The sequence below is a fragment of the Miniopterus schreibersii genome (assembly GCF_964146895.1).
Source record: "Miniopterus schreibersii genome assembly, chromosome: 2".
In the NCBI taxonomy this organism is placed as follows: domain Eukaryota; kingdom Metazoa; phylum Chordata; class Mammalia; order Chiroptera; family Miniopteridae; genus Miniopterus; species Miniopterus schreibersii.
Genome location: NC_138102.1, coordinates 54512741 through 54534993, shown reverse-complemented (window position 1 = coordinate 54534993; position 22253 = coordinate 54512741). Strand labels below are relative to the sequence as shown.

At 35.9% G+C, this 22253-nt stretch overlaps 1 protein-coding gene and 1 pseudogene across 2 annotated transcripts in view; one reads left to right on the top strand and one right to left on the bottom strand.

The window, feature by feature from the left end:
- The window catches only part of PIBF1 (progesterone immunomodulatory binding factor 1), a 163086-nt gene that overhangs the window by 50656 nt on the left and 90177 nt on the right, over nt 1–22253 (top strand). The window contains exon 10 of the mRNA XM_081130745.1: nt 2515–2613. Coding sequence (XP_080986871.1) covers nt 2515–2613 — 99 coding nt within the window. The remainder of the gene's footprint in view (nt 1–2514; nt 2614–22253) is intronic.
- LOC308553521 (putative inactive 1-aminocyclopropane-1-carboxylate synthase-like protein 2 pseudogene) lies at nt 7314–8803 on the bottom strand (annotated as a pseudogene). Its single transcript has one exon. The product of its transcript is annotated as a putative inactive 1-aminocyclopropane-1-carboxylate synthase-like protein 2 pseudogene (transcript).

Genomic DNA, 22253 nt, shown 5'->3' with positions numbered 1-22253 from the left:
CTTTTAGCACTTTCTTTGATTCATTTCAGTTTTCTCTTTTTGAATTGCCTTATCTATGTGTTCTTCTAGTTCTAACATGTCTTCCCTGAATTCACTCACCTCTCTTCCCCCAATGAAAAATAATCAGTTCCTCTTTTTGACCACAGAATTTTGTTTATGCCTTCATATGGCACTAATTATACTTTCCTGGATGATACAGATTGTGGCATGGTGAAGGCACTGGTACCCTCTGAACCTCCTCTCATAAGCCCTACTGTTAGTTTAGTCTGGGTTTTGTTTCATTCCCTGTGACTTGCTTTTATTTTTAATGCCCATTATTACAGGAAAGGCAATATAGCTAGAGACTGAAGCTCCTCCACGTACCTACTAAGCATTCATGATTAATCAATACTATAAATGTGATCTACTTGGAATTTTGCTACTTATAGAATAATGAGACTATATTTGAGAAAAGAAAAATGCAACCAATTTATAATGATTTCCTGACTAAAATGTATAGATCATCTAGGAATAAAAAATATATAAATGTCTAATATACATTGAGAATTTTATTCTATATAAAGTAAATTTTCATATTTTAGTTTCATAACAATATTTTTTAAAGGTCATTGCAATCAGGATGATATCAGCAAATGACATGCCATTTTATGGTATCTACTTTAAATGCACTTATTTTCTTTTTAATAAGAGTTATCTGTATTCTAGTTCCTTTAAATTATTTTATTTCTGGCTTCTAAACTATTTCATTAATGAATCTCTATTGGTTGACCTGTTTTAAATTTTAAATTTGTTGCATGTTTTGTACCATGCAAAAGATGACATTGAGTACTGGACTGGCACAGCACATATGACCACTAAGAATTTCTAACAGTTATTAGATAGACTTATTCAAACTGTGTGGGTTTCCATGCCTCCCTACTGACATTCTCCATGAATAATAAAAACCAAATTCTAATATCCAGACCAGTTCTTTATGGGAGATAGGGTGATATGATTTAAAAAACCACTCACTTTAGAGTAAGACATAGCTGGGCTCAAATTATGGCTTTAACATTTACAGCATGTGACTTGGGGCTAGGTACTTTAGCTCTCCAAACTTCAGGTCACTCAGCTATAAAATAGGTTAGAAAATACAACATAAAGGATTTGTAAGGATTAAGTAAACAAAATCACTTATGTTATACTCTATCTTTATTTTTGTTATAACTGTTAGAGAAGAGGATTTTTGAAAAAATTTACTCTCTGAAAGAAGCTTACTATTGGTATTTTTTTTTTTAATCTAAACTTCTATTTTAATAAAAAACAAAAACTCAATTGGATCTTTAAAGGCTCGTGTCTGGAGGTATCATCTCCTGAGTACTCCCTGTTGTACCTTTTGGACATTTCTCTTAATGTCACTAAATGTATCTTTTCTGTCAATTTCAATTTCAATTACAGTGCTGTCATCAGCACTGTAAGTGGACGATTTAGCTACTACTCTGGCCCACAGATTTTCAACCTTTTTCATCTCGTGGCACGCATAAACTAATTACTAAAATTCTGTGGCACACCAAAAAATATATTTTTTGCCAATCTGACAAAAAAAAAAGTAGGTATAATTTGATTCATTCACACCGGACAGCTATTGTTGCGTTGGCTGTTCTCATTTTTTTATTTGACGGCCTAAGGGAAAAGAGATCATTGTCCCTGAATGAATAGTCAGGCATTGCATGTTTAAAAATTTTTGCAGCACACCACTAGAAAATTGCTGCTCTGGCCTCTTATTTCCTTGAGCCCTGCATGAATATTGACCTTTATCTCAGCTCCACTTCATTTAGCTACTCCAGTGGTCACAGCTAAAATTCTGTCACTGGAAGTACTGTTCTACCTCCAAAGCATCATTTTCCAACAGCAGTCTCTAGTCTTCCATCTTGCTTGTACAACTGCTTGCACTTTTAATTTGTCGTCTCACCAGGATTTCATGTACTTTGTCCCTTCTACCTTTGCCTAATCTATCAGCCCTTCTGTGTTCCGTTCTCTTCCCTTTATTTGCAGGTGAGATCCCAAAGTGTCTCATCACTTCAGTTGTTCTCTTGCTCATATCCCAAACTTCATTTCCATCTTGATACTGTGACCTCTATGTTATATCTTTGACTTAAAATATTTTATAGAACATTTATTAACATCTCAAAACCTCAGTTGTCTCATGGATAATATGTGAGTAATTATACCTGCCTTGTTACCTTATGGTATTAAACAAGTTACTGTTTAGTCTGCCTTCAACCCATGTGGAGAAAAGTTGTGAAGAAAGGTAACATGACATTTAGAGATAGACTATGTTTGTACTTGCACTGCTGTCTGCTGCTACAAAACTCACCAGGCCAGGCAAATTCAGATAATACACAGTTTGGTTTGCCATCCCTTCAGTGCTCCTTAAGATTTCAGATCATCCAACTCCACAAAAGCTCATTTATGGATCTTTAAAAGCTGCATACTTATGTATTTAGAATAACTGAATGTATGTTTAAATTTTAGAAATCTCCGAGAAGCAAGGGATAATGCTTTGGCTGAAAAGGACCGAGCGGTGATGGCTGAAAAGGATGCTTTAGAAAAACATAATCAGCTCTTAGACAGGTAAGGATCCTGAAAATAGACATGTTAAAATTAATAAAGTATAATTTTCATTTCAACTGAAATATATACATGTAGCATTATTTTTGTAATGTGTAATTCTTTCATACATTGAAACAAGATATAGTGCAATTCTGTCACCCTAGAGAGTTTTCCTAACACTATTTTTGTCCATCTCAATTACTACTCCTCAAGAGGCAAACACTGATTTCTATCTTCCTGGACTAAAACTAAATGGAATCGTACAGTATGTACTCTTTTGTGTCTAGCTTCTTTCATTTAGACTTATACGTTTCATCCACTTGTTTTTATATCAGTAGTTCATTCCTTACTATTGCTGAGTATAAATATACGACAGTTTGTGTATTCGCTCACCTGTTGATAGACATTTAGGTTGTTTCCAGTTTGGGGCTATCATGAATAAAGCTGCTGTGAACATTTTTTATATACTTCTCTTGGTGGGCATATGTTTTTATTTCTCTTGGATAAATATCTAGGAGTGGAATTACTAATCATAGAGTAGGTGAATGTTTTACTTTAAGAGAACCTGCCAAGGTTAACTCCAAAGTAGTTGTACCGTTGTATACTCCCCAGTTCATTTTTTAAAAATCTTTATGTTCTGATTCATGTGTATGAGGGAGGAGAAGAGAGAATTTTTATTTATCAATAGTAAAGGATATTTAATGGCCTAGTTAAAAAGAAAATCACTGATGAATATTATGGTAAATATTAGTTCATTAAACACAGAATTTTCAGTGGTTTGACTATATGCAGAGTAAACAATGCTTAACCTTTTCTTAAACTTTTTATTTTGAAATAACTTCAGACAGAAAAGTTACTAAGATAGTACAAAAAATTTCCTTATATCTTTCACATACTGATAAACTTTGAAAATAAGCTGAATGGGTCTTTTAATTGTTAAATGTACACTTGAAGATTTATTTGTGGTTTAAGCAGTAAATCAAACTAAATATTGAGGCAGGTCTTCCTACAATGAACCTGCCTTTAGTTCTTTGGAATGTCAAAACTTTAGAATGGTTCAAATTGTTATCCTTCTGAATACACATCAACTTTATAAACCTGATCCATGGAGGAATTTTAATAAATGTACTCATGAAGAAATCTTTCCTATAATGTGAAAGCATGTCTAATTCCAAAGATCTTAATGTGAAACAAATTTATAGATCAAGTGTTTTGTTGCAGTTCTATTACAACCTATCTTTAAACTATCTTTTGTTATGTATAATCCTTCTATTTATAAATCTATATGATTTCCACTAAAGATTTACTTGGCTTTTTTGTTGATGCTTTTGAATGTGATAAATTTAGTAATGGCTCTAGAACAATATTTATGAACAAACTAACAAACTTTAAAAGAAAGCATAAGATTTTACCTAGTAAACCAAGCAGAATTTCATAACTTGCTAGCTTTAGTATGTTTTTGTTAATTTGGAAAGAAGAGAATAGTAAATCATCCTTAAAATGGGCTATTTTATATTTGTTCTAAACTCTGTATATTCTAAACTCTATCCTACTCCCTTCCCCTCTCAAATCAATTTTTTTTAAAAAAGTTGATATCTTTCCAAATCATTTTCCACTAGAATATAGAATAAAGTGGTACAGCTCATTTTAACCTCCAGAATTAGAAGAACTTTATTCTTAATTTCTTGAAGTGATAGTAAAACCTTGCTCATTCAGAGCCTGATTTTCAACCAGCCTATGAGCAGTAAATAGCGGGGATGCTCACACCTTTAAAGGACATTACAGGACCAAGCACTTATTGGACAACTGAATGAGAGTAATACATGGGAATCTAAAACTCAGAATAAGTATGGGCTTGCCCAGCCAGGCATGGCTCAGTGGTTGAGCATCGACCTAGGCTCCGGGAGATCGCAGTTCGATTCCCCGTGAGGGCACATGCCCAGGTTGAGGGCTCGATCCCCATTTGGGGGTGTACAGGAGGCAGCCGATCAACAATGACTCTCATCATTGATGTTTCTTTTCTTTTTTTTCTTTATCTTTATTGTTGAGACCATTACAGATATCTTCCTTTTAACACTACTGATCCCCTCCACCCCACATCCACCCCATCCCCAGGCCCTCCCCACACCAATGTCCATGTCCATGGGCCATGTCCATAAACATACAGGTTCCCTGATTAATCTCTCCCCACCTACACCCCCTTCCCGCCTTCCTTCTGAGATCCCTCAGTTTGTTCTAAGCTTCTATGTTACTGGATCTACTTTGTTCACCAGTTTATTTTATTATATTCCACATATAAGCAAGATCGTTGTCCTTCTCTGCCTGGCTCATTTCACTTAGCATAATACTCTCCAGTTCCCTCCATGCTGTTCCAAGGGCCAAAAGGTCCTTCTTCACAGCCGCATAGTACTCCATGGTGTGAATGTGCCACAGCTTTTTTATCCACTCATTTACTGATGGGCACTTGGGCTGTTTCCAAATCTTAGCGATAGTGAATTGCACTGCTGTGAACATAGGGGTGCATAAGTTTTTTACGATTGGTGTTTGGGGTTCCTTAGGATATATTCCTAGAAGTGGGATCACTGGGTCAAATGGCAGGTCAATTATTTTTAATCCTTTGAGGATACTCCATACTGCTTTCCATAGTGGCTACACCAGTCTGCATTCCCACCAGCAGTGTACTAGGGTGCCCTTTTCTCCACACCCTCCCCAGCACTTGTCCTTCGTTGATTTGGTGATGGCAGCCATTCTGACAGGTGTGAAGTGATACCTCATTGTGGTTTTAATTTGCATCTTTCTGATGATTAGCGGCTTTGAGCATTTTTTCATATGTCTCTTAGCCATCTGTATGTCCTCTTTGGAGAAGTGTCTATTTAGGTCCATTGCCCATTTTTTAATTGGAATGTTTGTCTTCCTTTTATTAAGTTGTATAAGTTCCTTATATATTTTGGATATTAACCCTTTATCCGATGTGTCATTGGCAAATATGTTCTCCCATACAGTGGGCTCCCTTTTTGTTTTGTTGATGGTTTCCTTTGCTGTGCAGAAGCTTTTTATTTTGATGCAGTCCCATTTGTTTATTTTCTCCTTAGTTTCTCTTGCTCTAGGAGATGCATCAGCAAACATATTGCTATGAGAGAGGTCTGAGATTTTACTGCCTATGTTTTCCTCTAGGATTTTTATGGTTTCATGCCTTACATTTAAGTCTTTTATCCATTTTGAATTTACTTTTGTGTATGGTGTAAGTTGGTGGTCCAGTTTCATTTTTTTGCATACATCTGTCCAATTTTTCCAACACCATTTATTGAAAAGACTGTCTTTACTCATTGTATGTTGTTGCCTCCTTTGTCAAATATTAATTGACCATAATGGCATGGGTGTATTCCCGGTCAGGACACATGCCCAGGTTGAGGGCTCGATCCTCAGTCGGGGGTGTATAGGAGGCAGCCGGTCAACAATGACTCTCATCATTGATGTTTCTGTCTCTCTCTCTCCCTCTCCCTTCCTCTCTCAATAAAGATTTTTTTTAAAAAAATCACAAAAGTTTTAAAAAAAAATAAGTGTGGGCTTTAACAAAATGCTTAAAGCAGCTAAAGGTATTTATCTATTTTTTTTTTTTTTAGCTATAATATTGACAAATAGAAAGGATAATCCCTCTACTTTAAGGCTCTACTGTTGCTAGATGACTTCAAAAAAGTAAGACTCTAGATGGCTCCACAATTTAATTCTTCCTTAGTTAATCTATAAATTCAGTACAATTCGTGTCAAAAATTTCAAAAGACTTTTTACTGAAAATTGAAAACTGACTAAAACTCTTTTTCAGAAATGCTATGGCTATTCTTGTGTGTATTGTACCTTCACTCTTCCATATGAGTTTTTATAGTTATATTTTTCACATTATACCTATCATCCATCCAAAATTCATTTTGGAGAATGGAGTGCATAGAGAACTACTTTTTTATGAAAATGTCAGGTTTTTTAAGTTAAACTATATATTTAATGGGATTCATATGAAAATACCAGCAACATATTTTTTTAAGTGTACACTCTAACTTCTTGTGTTGGGTGGTGGTGGAGTAGCATAGACCTTTTGGGATCCTGGTGAAGGGTAGTGAGTTAGAGATGCATTTGGATTAAGTGGCTTGTAGTCATTTTTATTTTAGAGTTAAATTATTGCTGGCCATTTCTGAGGAACAGTGGCTTCCAGGAATACTCTTATCACCTGCTGTGCCTGACCCCCATGGATGGTGAGAGATTAGAATGTGTTTTGGGTACCCATTCCTGGAACCAGGCATTGTTGGCCTTTTTTCTTTCTTTCTGGGTAATATGGAATTTATTAGATATAGGATACAAAATAAAACCCATCCAGAGCTCCCTTTATTCCTTCAGGCTTTCGCACCCAGAACCTCCTGAAATCGTTTCACACCACACAATGACTAGCAAAGGATAAAAAAATGCAGAGCTTTCAGAAGTGACAAATGCTCAGCTTGAGGGTGCTGACTGGGTCAGATGAGCCAATTTCTGGAGGAGCCCACTGTCTGCTCTGTTACAGCAGCAGGTTAGTACTACAGCCTTTTGGACCAGAGGCTGATGTCAGGGACACCCTGAGCATGTGATTGGTTGGAGCTCCTCATTGGGAGGCAGTCCACTTACTCCCTCTGTGCATCCTTCAGTTGCTTCACTGTTAGATTCTGCTTCTGTTCCGCTAGTGCCTGAGAGAATCAATGCATGGCGACTTTTAGGTGGAACCAGCCAGGCTCCTTACATATGTAGGACGTGCCAGGGGACAATATCAGCTTGTTGTCCAGGAAATGGTGATAAAGGAGCAGCTCTTCCTCAGATGTGCTTGGGTCCAGGTACTTTCAAGTTGATCCAGACTTAGAGGCCAGAGCACAGCTGAGAGAAGGGACCTTCAACTTGTTAGTGTTGTACCTGTGAGCTGACTGCAGACGGGAGCAACTAGTGGGAAGATATACTTTGTCAATCCATTCTCTGTCCTGGAGCAGCCAACACAGCTTGTGCTGGGTGATGCCAGAGATGCTGTGGAGGCAGTCAAGAGCACTCACAGCAGAAGCCACCTTCTTGTTGTGGGTGTACAGAGCCCCAAAACGTGCCAGAGATCCCAGAATCCTTACTGGTATCCCAGATCACATGGGTCCTCTTGGAGTTAGGCAAGCTCCATTCTCAGAACACTGTGGAATGTGATAGATCATCAAACAGGATGTAAATTTCATCTATAATCACATGTAGGTTGTACCTCTTGCCAAATTCCAGGTATTCCTTCAGTGAGTCCTGGGAGTAGATGTCTCCCGGAGGATTGTGAGGGTTGATAAGCACAAGACCTGTGACCTTTCTCCCCTTAAGCCTGGCCTCAAGGAAGGCTTTCTCCAACTTGTCCACAGTCAGCTGGAACAGATGGGTGTTCACCTCAGTGATCTCACTGTCCAGGCGAACATGAATCAGCTCAGCTTTCACATAGGCTGGAAGTATAGGTGAAGCCAGCATAGAAGGGGGTGGGAGTCAGAAAGGCCTCATCTGTATCACACAGAACTATGGTTAACACAGAGAAGACAGAGCAGTAGCCACTTAGAACAGCCACATTTTCTGCATCGAGCTGGGCAGGTGCCTTGCTATAGTAGGTCAGGAACTAGGCCACTTCTTCCTGCAGGAATGTCTCTCCTCTCCAGTCAGAATATTGCAGAAGGCCATCATCAATATAGTTCATGTCACTCCGACTCAACCTTTCAGTCATCAGACCAACGCAGAGCTTGTTCTCACTGACACCAAGGTTATGAAGCTGAAGGGTTCTTGTTCTCGTGGCATTTGTCTCCTTGGTAGGTCATGCAGTCCTGGAAGCTGGAGTGGTGTAAGACAGAGATGTCAACCCACTGTTGGACAGGTCGTGACTGAAGAATGCAGCTTCCGAATCACTCGGTGATTTAGCTGGTCAGGCTGCCTGGATGGCTGGGCCTGCTGCTCACCCGCAACATCACCCCTAGAGCCCAGGGAAAGGGGAGGCAGTTGGAGTCCCAGGCCTTGTGGCCCCAGACTGTAAGTGGTTGACCACCGGGCACATTACGTGGACGAGGATGGTGGCCTGACTGCTCCTGCTTCTCCTGCATGAGGCCCTGCTGCAGGTGCCTGGTCTCCAGCTGCATGATGTAGTCTCTGTGGTCTGCTGCAAGCTCAGGATCAGCTCCATCAGCTGCATGTAAGGGCTCTGGTTTCTGGGCCCTGACCCCTCATCTGGCCACAGGACCTGTGGAGGGTGCCTGGTGACTCATAGTCTGGGTCTTTGTTTTGGCCTCACCAGGCTGGCCTGAATCTTTCAGGGGATAAAGTGAGAATGTTATAAAAAATCACCTCTTTTATATTAATATGTAGATCAAACAGAGGACAGATTAGTTGAGTCTAAAGCTTCAATGAGTGCCTGCAGCTTTTTTCCTGGTGATAAAAGGCTAGGGCTGCCACAAACATTCAGGCCTGCATCCCCCTGTGAGACTGTACCAGGTCTCCTGACGCTTCTGTCTGGAGTGGGTTTGGCCTTCTTTCTTTATGGAGGCATTAATTATCTTTATTTTCGAGGAGATCCCTGCGTTCCTCAGACTTCTGGACACTTAACTTTTTACTAATCTGGTGGATTATTTCTGAATTTTCTTAGGGTTGGTTTATTTTCCCTGCTTTTTATTAAGGTGTAATTCACAAAACTGTAAGATACTAAAAGTGGACAGCGTGATGATTTGATATATGTATACACTGTGAAAGGGTTCCTTCCCCATGAAGTTAATTAACACATTCATCACCACACATGTTTATCTTTTCTTATGTATGAGAACACTTAAGTTTTATTCTCATAGAAAATTTCAGTTAAACAATACAGCATTGTCAACTATAGCCACCATGTTATGTTATACATTAGATCATCAAATTTTATTCATCTTACAGCAAGATTTTTTTTTTAACCAAGTATAACAAATCTATGGCTCATATTGAAAAATTAAATAAGTGAGTTTCTGAATAAGAACAATAAATTGTATCAGGTCATGGGGCAACCAGCTAGGTGAAAAAGAAATATTGGTTTCATACCTCATGCTTACAGTGGGATAAATTGGAAATAGAGCAGATATTTATATGAAAATAATTAACGTGCTAGAGAAACCAACCATAGGATAGATAGTTTTCATAATCCTAGATTTCAGAACACTTTTGGAATTCAGAATTTGTAAAAGTAAATATTGATAAACCTGACTGCTTACAAATGAAGAATGCTGGTGTAGAACTACTACCATGAAGAAGGTCAAAAGACAAGTGCAATCTGGGAAAAAATATTTGCAACTCCTGTCACAGTCATGTGACTAATTTCCCCATAGGAAGACCCTCCTACAAATCAATAAGTGAAAATTAGATTCTAATTAAAACTAGTGATTTTCCAGCAAAAACTGAAAGATTAATAATACACTGTTTTCATGAGTACAGAAAAACAATCTCATACATTGTTTGTGTAATTTTAAATTGGTACAAACTCTTCGAAGAGTAATTTTATAACTGATCAAAGAATAAGTGCACATTGCTCTTGACTCAGGAATTTCACTTGTAGTATATTATCCTACAGATATTCTTGCTAGGTACAAAATGATATATATAACAACTTGTTCTTTATAGCATAGGTTGCTGTTACAAAAGATTGGAATTATTCCAGACATTCATTGACATTTAAGTAGTAGCTAAATAAGTTATAGTACATGGATACAGCTGTAGAATACAACATGTAGCTAAAATCATTTCATAAAAATATATTCCCCATCTCTATATCCTGATAAGGAGAAATCACCATCTATCCTCCCTATACTCTCTTCCATCTCCACCCACCCCCCTCCCCATCACAATCATCATACTTTTGTCTGACAAAGAAAAATCTTTAAGATATGTTTTTGGGTGAAAAAAGGCAAGGTGCAGAACCATATATATGTGACAGCACAACCATATAGGTGCACTAATTTTATTCACCCAGGATATATAGCACATATCTATATCTGTATAGATATATGTAATGCTGTCATTTCTATATAAAGAACAATAATATATGCATGTACGTTTTATATGTGTGTATATTTGTTTATGTGCATATAAACACTTATTGCTGTTGAACAAGAAATTGGGTGGCTGGGGGCAGATGTTGGATATAGTTTTTTTTACAATATGTTCTTTTGTCCTATTTAAATATTGAAACTTGTGACATTTCCAACCTTCCTTTCACAGTTGTCTTCAGACTTAGATATAATAAAATATAAGTGCATGTCTAAGGTTATTCTCAATAAGCAGCCTTCCTCGTAGTGGTTTTTAAGATTGCTGTTGGAGAAAGCAAGTCTGACCAAGAATCAGGATGGGCTTGCTAAGAATACATCAAAGCAGAGCGCGTTTCCGTCCATAATAGGGATATCGCACCGGTAAAACACGGACGTGAAGTTAGTGTAAAGTGATTTGCCATGACTTTTCATGATAGCCTTCTAAGCAAGATGGAGAATATATTTTTACAAAATGACTTTAGAGAATCATTAATAATCAGGAGGTAGGTTTATAATGGCCATCAGTAATGCTCTGTCGTGTTATGTTACTACATTTAGTACACTTAATACTGTATTTCTACATTTTTGTAAGTTATCTGAGTAAAAATGAAAACACCTTATGTTACAAATTTGATATCATATAAGATAGAAGAATAACAAAGCAATTGATTTGCAGAATGAGATCTGAGTACGATAGATCTTTTCAGGCAGAATTAATGAGCTGAATGGAACTTAATGAATAAATGTAAGATCATACACTTGGGTCCAGAAAACCTGCATTATTAGTATAATTGAATTGAAATATGACAATAAATGCTTGAAATTTAAATGCGGAAAGAACTTGTAAGATTTCAATATGGAGATATTATCCTACGGTAATAGAAGTTATATCTAGAATGTGGTTGGTAATTGCCTTATCTATAGAATTATGCTGGGGTCTAGGCACCAAAGCTTTAAACCCAAGGTCTTAAAAGGAAAATGACCTAAACTGTGAAAAGACTCAAAAATATCCTCTAACAGTGCTAGATTATAACTGTCAACAAATATTTGAAGAGTTCCTATATGAACAAGCTGGTTTTCTTACTTGGTAAGACTTAAAGTAGTAGAATTGGGATCACTGGGTACAAGAAAGAGTAAAAACAAACTTTCTAATGGGGTTTTCTAAAATGCTTTGCCATCTAGCATTCTCCATCAGTGGAAGTGTTTAGGCCTTAGCTGGCCAAGCAAGCGTTCAGCAGAAATGTGCTTGTAAACATTGAAGCATCAAGTGGGTAGCGTCATGAGTTTGAAGTCTCTTTTAATCCTGGAATTATCTGTGACAACAGCTCAAGAGTTAATAAACTAGTTAAGTTACCATGCAAAAGGAATGATGAACCCAGGCTATTTTTTAGTGTATAATTTTTTAAATATCTGCAGTTTACTTTTCCTGTGTTTTTTCAAAATAAAAACTTAGTGCTTAGGACTATTTGAAAGGGACACTATAATTTTTTAATATCCACTGAAATTCTTTTGAGTGTAAATTGCCTAGAAATATTTGAACTCATATTTTGGGAATATCATGTGGACTTTTGTATATAGTGGAACCCAAGGAAAAATATTTTTATTTTTCAGAGGTTGAGTTTTTAATACTCAACTATGTGATTCTTTGTCCTTGATATCAAGATCAGAATAAACAACTATGTTTGAATCTTTACATGGATTACAATTTCCCTGAATCATGCTTTAAGTAAATACAGCCTCAGACATGCCCATACACAATTTTCTAATCAGGTATAATTAGTTTCAACTTTTTCATTTATGTTAAAAGTTTTTCTTTATCATATACCTCATTTAATGATTAAACAACCAGCGTTATTATAAAGAGAAATGTAAGGAAGTAATATGCCACTTATAAATGAACTAAGTCCTTTTTATTCAAGGGCTTTAATTTTTTTTTTTTTTTTCTTAATATATTTTTATTGACTTCAGAGAGAGGGATGGAGAGAGAGAGAGATGGAAACATCCATGATGAGAGATTCACTGATCAGCTGCCTCCTGCACACTCCCAATTGGGGATCGAGCCTGCAACTGGAGCATGTGACCAGGAGTCCAACCCCTATCTCCTGGATCATAAGTCAGTGCTCAACCGCTGAGCCATGCCAGCTGGGCTCTTTTTTTTTTTTTTTTTAAATTAAGTTTAGTGTGGTGACATTGGTTAATAGGGTCATACAGGTTTCAAGTACACATTTCTTTTTTTAATTTTATTTTATTTTTACTTTATCTTTATTGTTGAGACCATTATAGATGTTCCCGTTTTAACCCTACTGATCCCCTCCACCCCACATCCATCCCACCCCTAGGCCCTCCCCACACCAATGTCCATGTCCATGGGCCATGCCTATAAACATACAAGTTCCCTGATTAATCTCTCCCCGCCTTCCTTCTGAGATCCCTCAGTTTGTTCTAAGCTTCTGTGTTACTGGATGCACTTTATTCATCAGTTTATTTTGTTTATTATATTCCATATATAAGGGAGATCGTTTGGTACTTGTCCTCTGCCTGGCTCATTTCACTCTAGTTTCCTCCATGCTGTGCCAAAGGCCAAAAGGTCTTTTCTCTTCACAGCCACATAGTATTCCATGGTGTAAATGTGCCACAGCTTTTTTATCCACTCATTTACTGATGGGCACTTGGGCTGTTTCCAAATCTTAGCGATAGTGAATTGCACTGCTGTGAACATAGGGGTGCATAAGTTTTTTACGATTGGTGTTTGGGGTTCCTTAGGATATATTCCTAGAAGTGGGATCACTGGGTCAAATGATAAATGATCTGTATATTGCATTGTGTGCTCATCACCCAAAGTCAAATCAAATTATTTTCTACAAAATAATGGATTTCCTCAGGCATGTAAAAGGTCTACATAGGTTCCAATTCAAGTTTAATAATTTATGTAAAAATAAAGTAACAAATAATAAGTAACAAATCCAGCTTTCATGAATTTGAACAGTTATTACCTCATGTTCTGTTGCTTTGAATCTCTCCATGCACTCTGAAGATTCTGTCAAAATGGAAATTGTTTAACTTGATGAGTGTGAATAATAGAAAAAGGTGAATACACTTATATCTGGGAGCCTATATGAGAAGCCTATATATGAATCTAAGCTTGCCATCTAGAATTGCTTTTAATGGTATTTTTTCAGTTATGATTATCTTAACTGTTTAAAATATTTTGAAATGTACTTGGAATCGTTTTCAGTTCATAAGTATTTTTCAGTGGTAATTACTTGATGTTATGTTTTCAGTCCCTGTAACTTCTTCGATTATAGTAGGGTTTTGTCCTCATTTTTACATGTAGAACACAAAAGTAAGAGGTGAGTAGAGTAAGTGATTTTTGTCATATTGGGCTAGTTTAAAGCTTGATATAGAAGCTAGTTGTCTTAAATTTCTATTCAGTGCTTTATCCCCAAGATGAGAACTGTTTTGACATGCCTTTTTTTCATACTCTTATATTGTTCTATCTTTGTTTATCTGTCTTTTAATCTGCTTCCGGCTTCTTCAGTTAGCAGGTCAGTGTTTGTATCATTTGCTAAATAAATTAGTGGAATAAAGGATATTGAGATTTGAAATAACAGCTGTAGTATTGTACTTAAACTTTATTTTACTTAGCTCTGTGATAATTTCATTCATATTATTCTTAGATTTCATGGTTACATAACGTATCACATCATAATTGTTATTTGAATGTATGAATTCCTAGTTCTCAATCCTATATTAAGTTACTCTTGTCATACTTATTTGTGAAAGAAAGAATATACAATAAATTTATACTTTTTAGATGAAACTTTTTAGTATCTGAATTTTTTGTTTGATAATTTGCAAAATACTCTCATTAATCGGCTAATCTAATGATTTTCCAGAGTTTATAAAATTACAGTTCCTTTGATACTTGGTTTCTCTTATTTCTTGCAATGTCCTATTTTCCCATAAGTTTGCTTTGTTTATATTGAAATAGTCTAACCCCATGTTGTTCTAAAATTTTCTCTTGGCTTTTAAACTGTTGCTCCATCTGACATAAATTTGTTCACTTGTGTAGGATTATATCTCAAGCTGTACTCATTGCTTCCTAAATTACCCACAAGTATTTCCATTCCTTTCCCCAGTAGAGGCTTTGGAATTAGTAGTAATGTAGTGTATATGAAAGCACAAAGAAATTTACTGCTGAGATGAAAAATATTTGTTCCTTTTCAGTTTAGAAATAGGCTCTGAAAGGAACCGATGAGAAACTCCCATATTCAGACCACAGCATATAGGTTTTATTTTATGCCACCTCTCATCTGTCTTTCTTTTTCTTTTTTTCTTTTTTTTAACCCTTACCCAGGGATATTTCTTTCATTGATTTTTTAGAGAGAGTGGAAGGGAGGAGGAGAGACAGAGACACATCTATTGGTTGCTTCCCACAGCCCCCCAACTCGGGCCAGGGATCCAGCCTGCAATCCAGGTATGTGCCCTTGACCAGAATCGAATCCACGTCCCTTCAGTCTGCGGCAGATGCTCTAACCACTAAGCAAAAGCGGCTAGGGCTATCTTCCTTTTTCTTTATTAAGTGTTGGTTTGATCTGAAATTCCTTGTCTCATCAGGAACAATGGCCCAGGGAGTTCTTTAACTATTCATGGATAATTTATTATTTTATAACTGGACTTAAGTGGTACTGGTTCTAAAATGATACACCTATTCTCCACCTCAAAAGAACAGAAATGGAGCCCCTGGCCAGGTGGCTGAGTTGTTTGGAGCACCGTCACATGCACCAAAAAGGCTGCAGATTTGATGCCCAATTGAGGCAACCGATCGATGTTTCTCTCTGTCTCTCTCTCTTCCTCTTTCCTTTCCTCTCTCTCTAAAATCAATATACACATCTTCAGTTCAGGATTAAAAAATATATATATAACAGAAATGGACTAGCATCATCAGCATGTGTTGTGCATATTTTGTTGTGTAAATGGAACAAATGGTTGGAGAAGTGCTCTTTGCATACTTACTGACATAAACCTCTTCACTCCTCAATCCTGAACTACTCTGAATGGCCATCACTCTCAAGGGATTAATTCATATTTACCTTTTAAAATCAAGGCTGTGCTCCTTCATTCTATCTTAGTCCGTATTCTTTTTTACGTTATTTCAAATAAGTTTGTATGTGCACAAAAACAACAGGAATGGTTCAAGGAAGTTCTTTATATCTTTTACCTAAATTCACCCCTTTTTAGCATTTTGCTCATTTGTTTTATCTTTCTTATTCTGCCCTCCCTTCCTCACTCATACACATATACCCACATTTTTTTTCTGACTAGTTTAATGCATTGAACACACCGTATACTTTTACCTCTTCACAATTTATTTCCTAGGTATAAGAATATTCCCTTATGTAACCACAGTGCATTTCAAATGTAAGAAAACATTGATAATAGTACTTTTACCCATTTTTTCATTTGTCCCAATAATGGCTTATGATAGTTTTTCTTCTGGTACAAGAACCAGTCTAGAATCATGCATTGCTTTTAGTTCTCATGCTTCTTCAGTCTCTTTCAATCTGGAACAGTTCTTCCATTTTTCTTTTCTATTTTGTTTTCATGACATTTGTTCTTGTGTTCCTGTGTGTGTTCCATCTTCCCCCTGGGACCTTGTCTTCTACTCAGCTTCCACTGTTACTTTAAGAAACGACCAACAATGTTCGTAAACTCAACCCATACCTTTTCTTATGTCTTATAAACGGAGATTTCCAGCTACCTGATATTTTTACGTGGATGTCTTTCTGGAACTTTAAATTCAGTATTTCTAAAACAAACTTTGCTTCCTGCCATAATCACCCCTCCCAAAACTAAAAGTTGCTTCAACTGACTTCACTTCCATAAATTGCACTACCATTTTTAAGCTATTTCTGTTTGAATCTTCAGAATAATAATCCTCTCCCGTTGTTCCTATGTATAATCACTTATCAAATTTTATACATTGTATCCTAATAATATCTCTAAAACCCTCTTCACTTCTGTTGCCATCATCCTGGTTGAGCTTCTTGTTATTTCTAGACCGGTGTCATGTTGTAAGTGTGTGCAGTACCTCTTAATTGGTTGTTCCCTCTTTCCCCACTCAGGTAATCCTCTTGCCCAGACCTGTTCTTCCTCCCATAGTTTTGCTTTCTGACTAACACCATTTATCCAGGCACTTGAACAAGAAAGCTGTGATTCACAACTACTTTTTCCTACTCCCCCCTATTTCCCATTTATTCAACCAACAAATAATTATTGATACCTTCTGTGTGCCAGTCACTGTGCTGGGTGCTGATATATATTAGTAAATAAACTAGAGAGTGCCCCTGCTGAGAGTCAGTTGAGGAAGACAAAATAAACAAACATATAATTATTATAATTATATGTTTTGATGATTGCTGTGAAGTAGGTTGTGTAAGGAAGAAGAATGGCTTGGGCAGGATTAACCTTGATAAATAGTCAAGAAAGGCCTCTCTGACACTGTGTGTATGTGTGTGTGTGTCTGTCTGTCTATGTATGTGTAAAAAATACATTTGGGACAAAAATAATACTATATTCTTTTCACATCAATAAGTGGCTCGAGCTGTTTTAAGATGAAAAAGATAAAAAGGCTAAAATAAAATTGAAAACTATTCTGCAATAAATAGTATATTAAAAAATGTTTTAAAATAAGAATTCAGGATCTTGAGAATCACTCTGTAATGACTGTGTGTGTGATGAAGGGGTGCTAAAGGGGAAGAGGAGCTGGGGGAGATGAAGAAGGGAAAGGGGCTCAAGTATGTGGTAACGAAAGGAGACTAGACTTCAGGTGGTGAGCGCACAGTGGAGTATACAGATGTTGTATTATAAAGTTGTACACCTCACACTTATATAATAACCATTGTTACCAAAATAAATGTCATATATATACATACACACACACATGCACACATTTTTTTTAAAAAAAGGTTGAGCCTTTCTGTATCAAATTTTCAAGAGGGAAAGTTCTATTGTCCTGCTCGGTTACAAGCCCATGCCCACACTGCTCACTTGTTGCCAGAGGTGATGGTCACATTTATAAAATACAGTTTGTGGTTAGGTTAGTTTCTAGATAAAGTTTCTTTTTGTGTGGTGGGCACACAATAAAAAAAATTTTCTGTGTAAAGAGGCAGCAAAACAAATACTTCAATGAATTGCTTGCTACAGTTCCTGATCAAATAATTGATGAAATAAGGAAACAATGCTCAGAAAATTTAAACAAACTAGAATTCATAAGCACTTTTTGACTGAATCCAGCTTAAGGCCACATTAAAGTTATGATCAAAGATATATTTAAGTGTGTGGTTCATTAATTAGCTTAGAGAAAATGTTGCTAGTAACACCAAGGTTTCAGGTTCATTCATCTTACAGACACTCTTGGGGGATTCGGGGTGGGGGAACTCACTCAGGTGAGTTCCATGGTCTTTCCTCAGTCTAGCCAGCTGCTCACAAGTGTGTAATTTTGAATCACAAGTGGAGAGAGTAGATAGAATCAGTACAAATTTGTAGTATTACTATAAAAAACAATCAAGTATATGCCCTCCTGGTGACTTATCAGTACAGTAACATGTTTGTAAATTAAGGAAAGCACATAATAATGTCTAAACACTTTTTAGGATACTTTCTTAGAAATCTAGGGTAGTCGCTGGCCATTGTGCACGTAAATTGAACCAGCAAGTGAGAGAGAGAGAGGGAGAGAGAGAGAGAGAGAGAGAGTGTGTGTGTGTGTGTGTGTGTTTATACAGCTTTTTTAATAGGCTGCTGCTGTTGCTTTGGGGGAAATTTTCATAGATTTACATTTGGTAAATATATCCACATCCAAAAAAAGATATGTATAAGAAATTGGAATGCCAGCTGACTAAGTCAACTCATAAAAACTTCAGTTAAAAGTAAGATATTTTCCACAATTATTTTAAAATATGATGTTTACTGGAAGAAAAGTCCAGAGAATTACCACAGATGAAGTGTGAGTGTATTTCTCCCACTTGTAAATGAGCTCTTATTTCCTACAGTGTATATTCTGGTCCACAATGAGTCATTTTCAACATGTTTCAATTTAACTCCTAATACATTTTTAAACTTGGCAGGGCGTATTTAGATGAACATTACTTCCAGTTTTAGAGACTGCTTCTAAATTATACTTCAGTATTACAGTCATCATGAAAAGTTCTTTCAGTAAAAAGGAAACAGGATTGATTGGAAGTGTATGTTTTAGGGGAGCAAAAAATTGGTTACCACTAAATAAAAATCAGATAGTTATACCTTTTTAAATTTTGTTACTAAATAACCCTCTTGACATTATCTTTAAAAAATGATGTAGTTATGAGCTCTTTTTACTGATAGAAGATACTTAAGAGATGATTTATCCCAAATAATAAAGTTAATATTTGTTAATCTCTTACTATGCCTAGCAATATTTGAATGATTTATATATATTAACTTTTTTAATGCCCACATCATAGGTAGTAGTTTGTTTTCTATAAAACATCCAGGCTTTGCTTTTATTATAACACATGGAGCCTCACACATTTCTGGACATATAACTAGAGCTACATGGATGTTTTTAAAAGCTGCTGACTGTTTGCAGAATTTTACATATTGCCAATTCTTGAATCTTCTGGAATATTTCATTTGACCAACCTGTCCATTGTTACTATTTTAATATTCCTTATTTTTTTATTATGATTTTTACACTGTGCTTTATTATTTTTAACACTTTAAAAGTTCCCAAAAGTTTAGATTTGGGAGGAACCTAGAGATCATTGAAAACATTGTACTCATTTTGCAAATAAGGAAACAAATCTAAAAAGGTTATATGATTTGTCCTCAGTTATACTTATTAGGAGCCGAGCTAGAAGTAGACATCTGTTCTCTTCATTCCCATCCCAGTTGTTCATTGTGCCACCAATTATGTCACACTATTAGTAAACAGTATATGAAGCACAATATGTGTGATGTGATATTAAACAACATCAATAGGTACGTTTTTGCTCTCTAATATTTATATATTAAAAACAACAAAATTCAGAATGGTACTGTATTAATTTTCTGTGGTTGCCGTAGTAAATTACCACAACCTTTGATGACTTAAAGCAACAGAAATTTATTGTCTCTCAGTTCTGGAGGCCTGAAGTCTAAAACCAAGGTGTCTGGAGAACAATATGCCCTTTGAAAGCTGTAGGACAGTCTGTTTCTTGCTTCCATATTCTAGGGGCTCCCGGTATTCCTTGGCTTCTTTGTCTTGTGGCCGCATCACTCAGTCTCTGCCACTGTCTTCACATTGCCTTCTCTGCATGTCCCTTTATAAAGATACATGTGATTGCATTTGGGGCCCACCCAGATAATCCAGGACGTGCTCTTCCTCTAAAGATGTTTAATTTAACCACATCTACAAAAGACCCTTTTTCCAAATTAGGTAATATTCACAGGTTCCAGGGATCAGGATATGGACATGTATTTTGAGGAAAGGCCTTTTAAGTCATTTGAATCAGTATTTATTCAGGTCCTTCAATAAGAGTAGCATTTTATTTTTAAATTTTCCAACCTGAATTTTATAAGGTGGCATCTATTTTAGGAGTGATTAAAATTCTATAAAGTTGGATTATTTTTTTCAACCTACTAATGTGACATTTAGCAAATTACTAACTCTTAAACAAATGACACCTTAGAGATTCTAAATTCTGTACCGTATGATATATGACATTTATGAACTAAAAGTCATCCTACACGACTTTTACTAATAAGAACATCATAATAGTGACATTAAGGGTTAAAGAAACAAGAGTTGGACATTTTTAAGGCACCAAAAATCTAGCTTTAAGGTAAGCAATATTAACTTCATTTAGACCATTTAGTTACTTTTTTCTATATATAATATTTCTTTACTGTAGTTGAGATTCATTAAGATCTTGAATACTTTAATAATAAAATGACTATTTCATGTATTATTTTTGCTCTACTTTTTCTCTTCATTGAGCAAACTTTTAGCGCTCCCTGGTTTTAATAAATGTTTATATGTAACCTGTATATTTCTATGATATGTGCCACATAGGTGTTCATTTAGTTTCTCCTTTGGTAGAAGTCATTATCACTAGATGTGAAGATATTCTCAGTTCCTTTTAGCCATTAAATGAAAGAACATAAGTAATATATACAATTATGTTTCATAGAAGTAAACGAGATTTATTATACAATTTTAAGTTCTCAGTATATGTTAGCTGTTATTTATTATCATCATTCAGTTAGTTGATTTTTAAAATAAGCCATATCTATGTCCACTTTCCAGTACCATAAAGATAAAGGATTAGGAGCAGTCTCTGACCAGATCTGGTAAAATTATTTCATGCAAATGGATTACCTTCACTGTTACAAAGCTCTAAAGAAGGAGGTTCTTTTCTTCAATTTATTGGGATTTGGGATTTCCCTTTTGTGTGTTTTTGTAAGTTTTTAAATATACATGTGTTTTTTAAAGATTAAAAGGCACTGTGTTTTCATTTTACAAGTGAAAAGTCTGTGTTTATAAAAAATAGGAAATGAGTTAGTATATCTTTAAACAGCAGAACTTAAGTGGCACCAACATATCTATTATTAGAATTCAGATGTTTTCTTTTAATTCACTGGGACCCTAAATATGAATTTTTATTAGCTAGATTATTTATAGATACTCTATATGTAAGGATGTCTAGCATTTCTAAAATTCTTTTTGTCCAAAATCACAGAGATGGAATATACCCAAAAGAATACATCTCCCTGCCTCAGGGCAAATGTGCACCTAGGTCATTCTAGTCAGATAGACTGTCCATATATAAGTTTGTAAAGGAACTCATGAACCTGTAAATGACAATGACATGTTAGCTTTGAAATAGTTTTTCAAAGTAGTTTACAGGAAAATCAAGGTATGCGTAATAGCCTGTCATTTATGATGAGAATGGAATGTTCTGTATGTTGATGCCACAAAACATGTCTATTCTTATTCGTCATCTTTTGCCATTAGTTAAACTCTGCATTTGATCCAGAAATAAGTCAACAGATGTTTAAACGAGAAGTATATGTTGTGAAATTCAATCGTTTGTATATAGTAAACATAGATTTTTTTTAGCCCAAAGTAATAGCACTTATAAAACCTAAGTTGGATTCTTTAACTAAAGTGCTGATCTCTAATTTTTGAAAATTAGAACTATGAACTGAATGCTTCTAAAGAAAGTGATTGGCCAGTTTTCCATGTTGCTAACTGCTGTATACTTCCACTCAGTCTCCAATATAGACAATAATGTCCCTTTTTATTATGGAAACTACCCCTTCCCCATCACTATCAGTAGTTCCCTTAAATATTAAGCATTCCACTTATTAAAAAAATGTAAGCTCTAATTGACTTTCTGCAGGCTTATGTACCAGTTTTCATTCCACAAATTTTAGGCAATACTACATTTACAAGGCATAGCAAAAGTTTACGCTCCTTAAACCATATGTACATCTTTGATGACAGAGAGCACTAGAGCAGTGTTGAATTAAATGACTCAAACTTTTCATGAACTTTCGATACAAAGATTAGCAGTA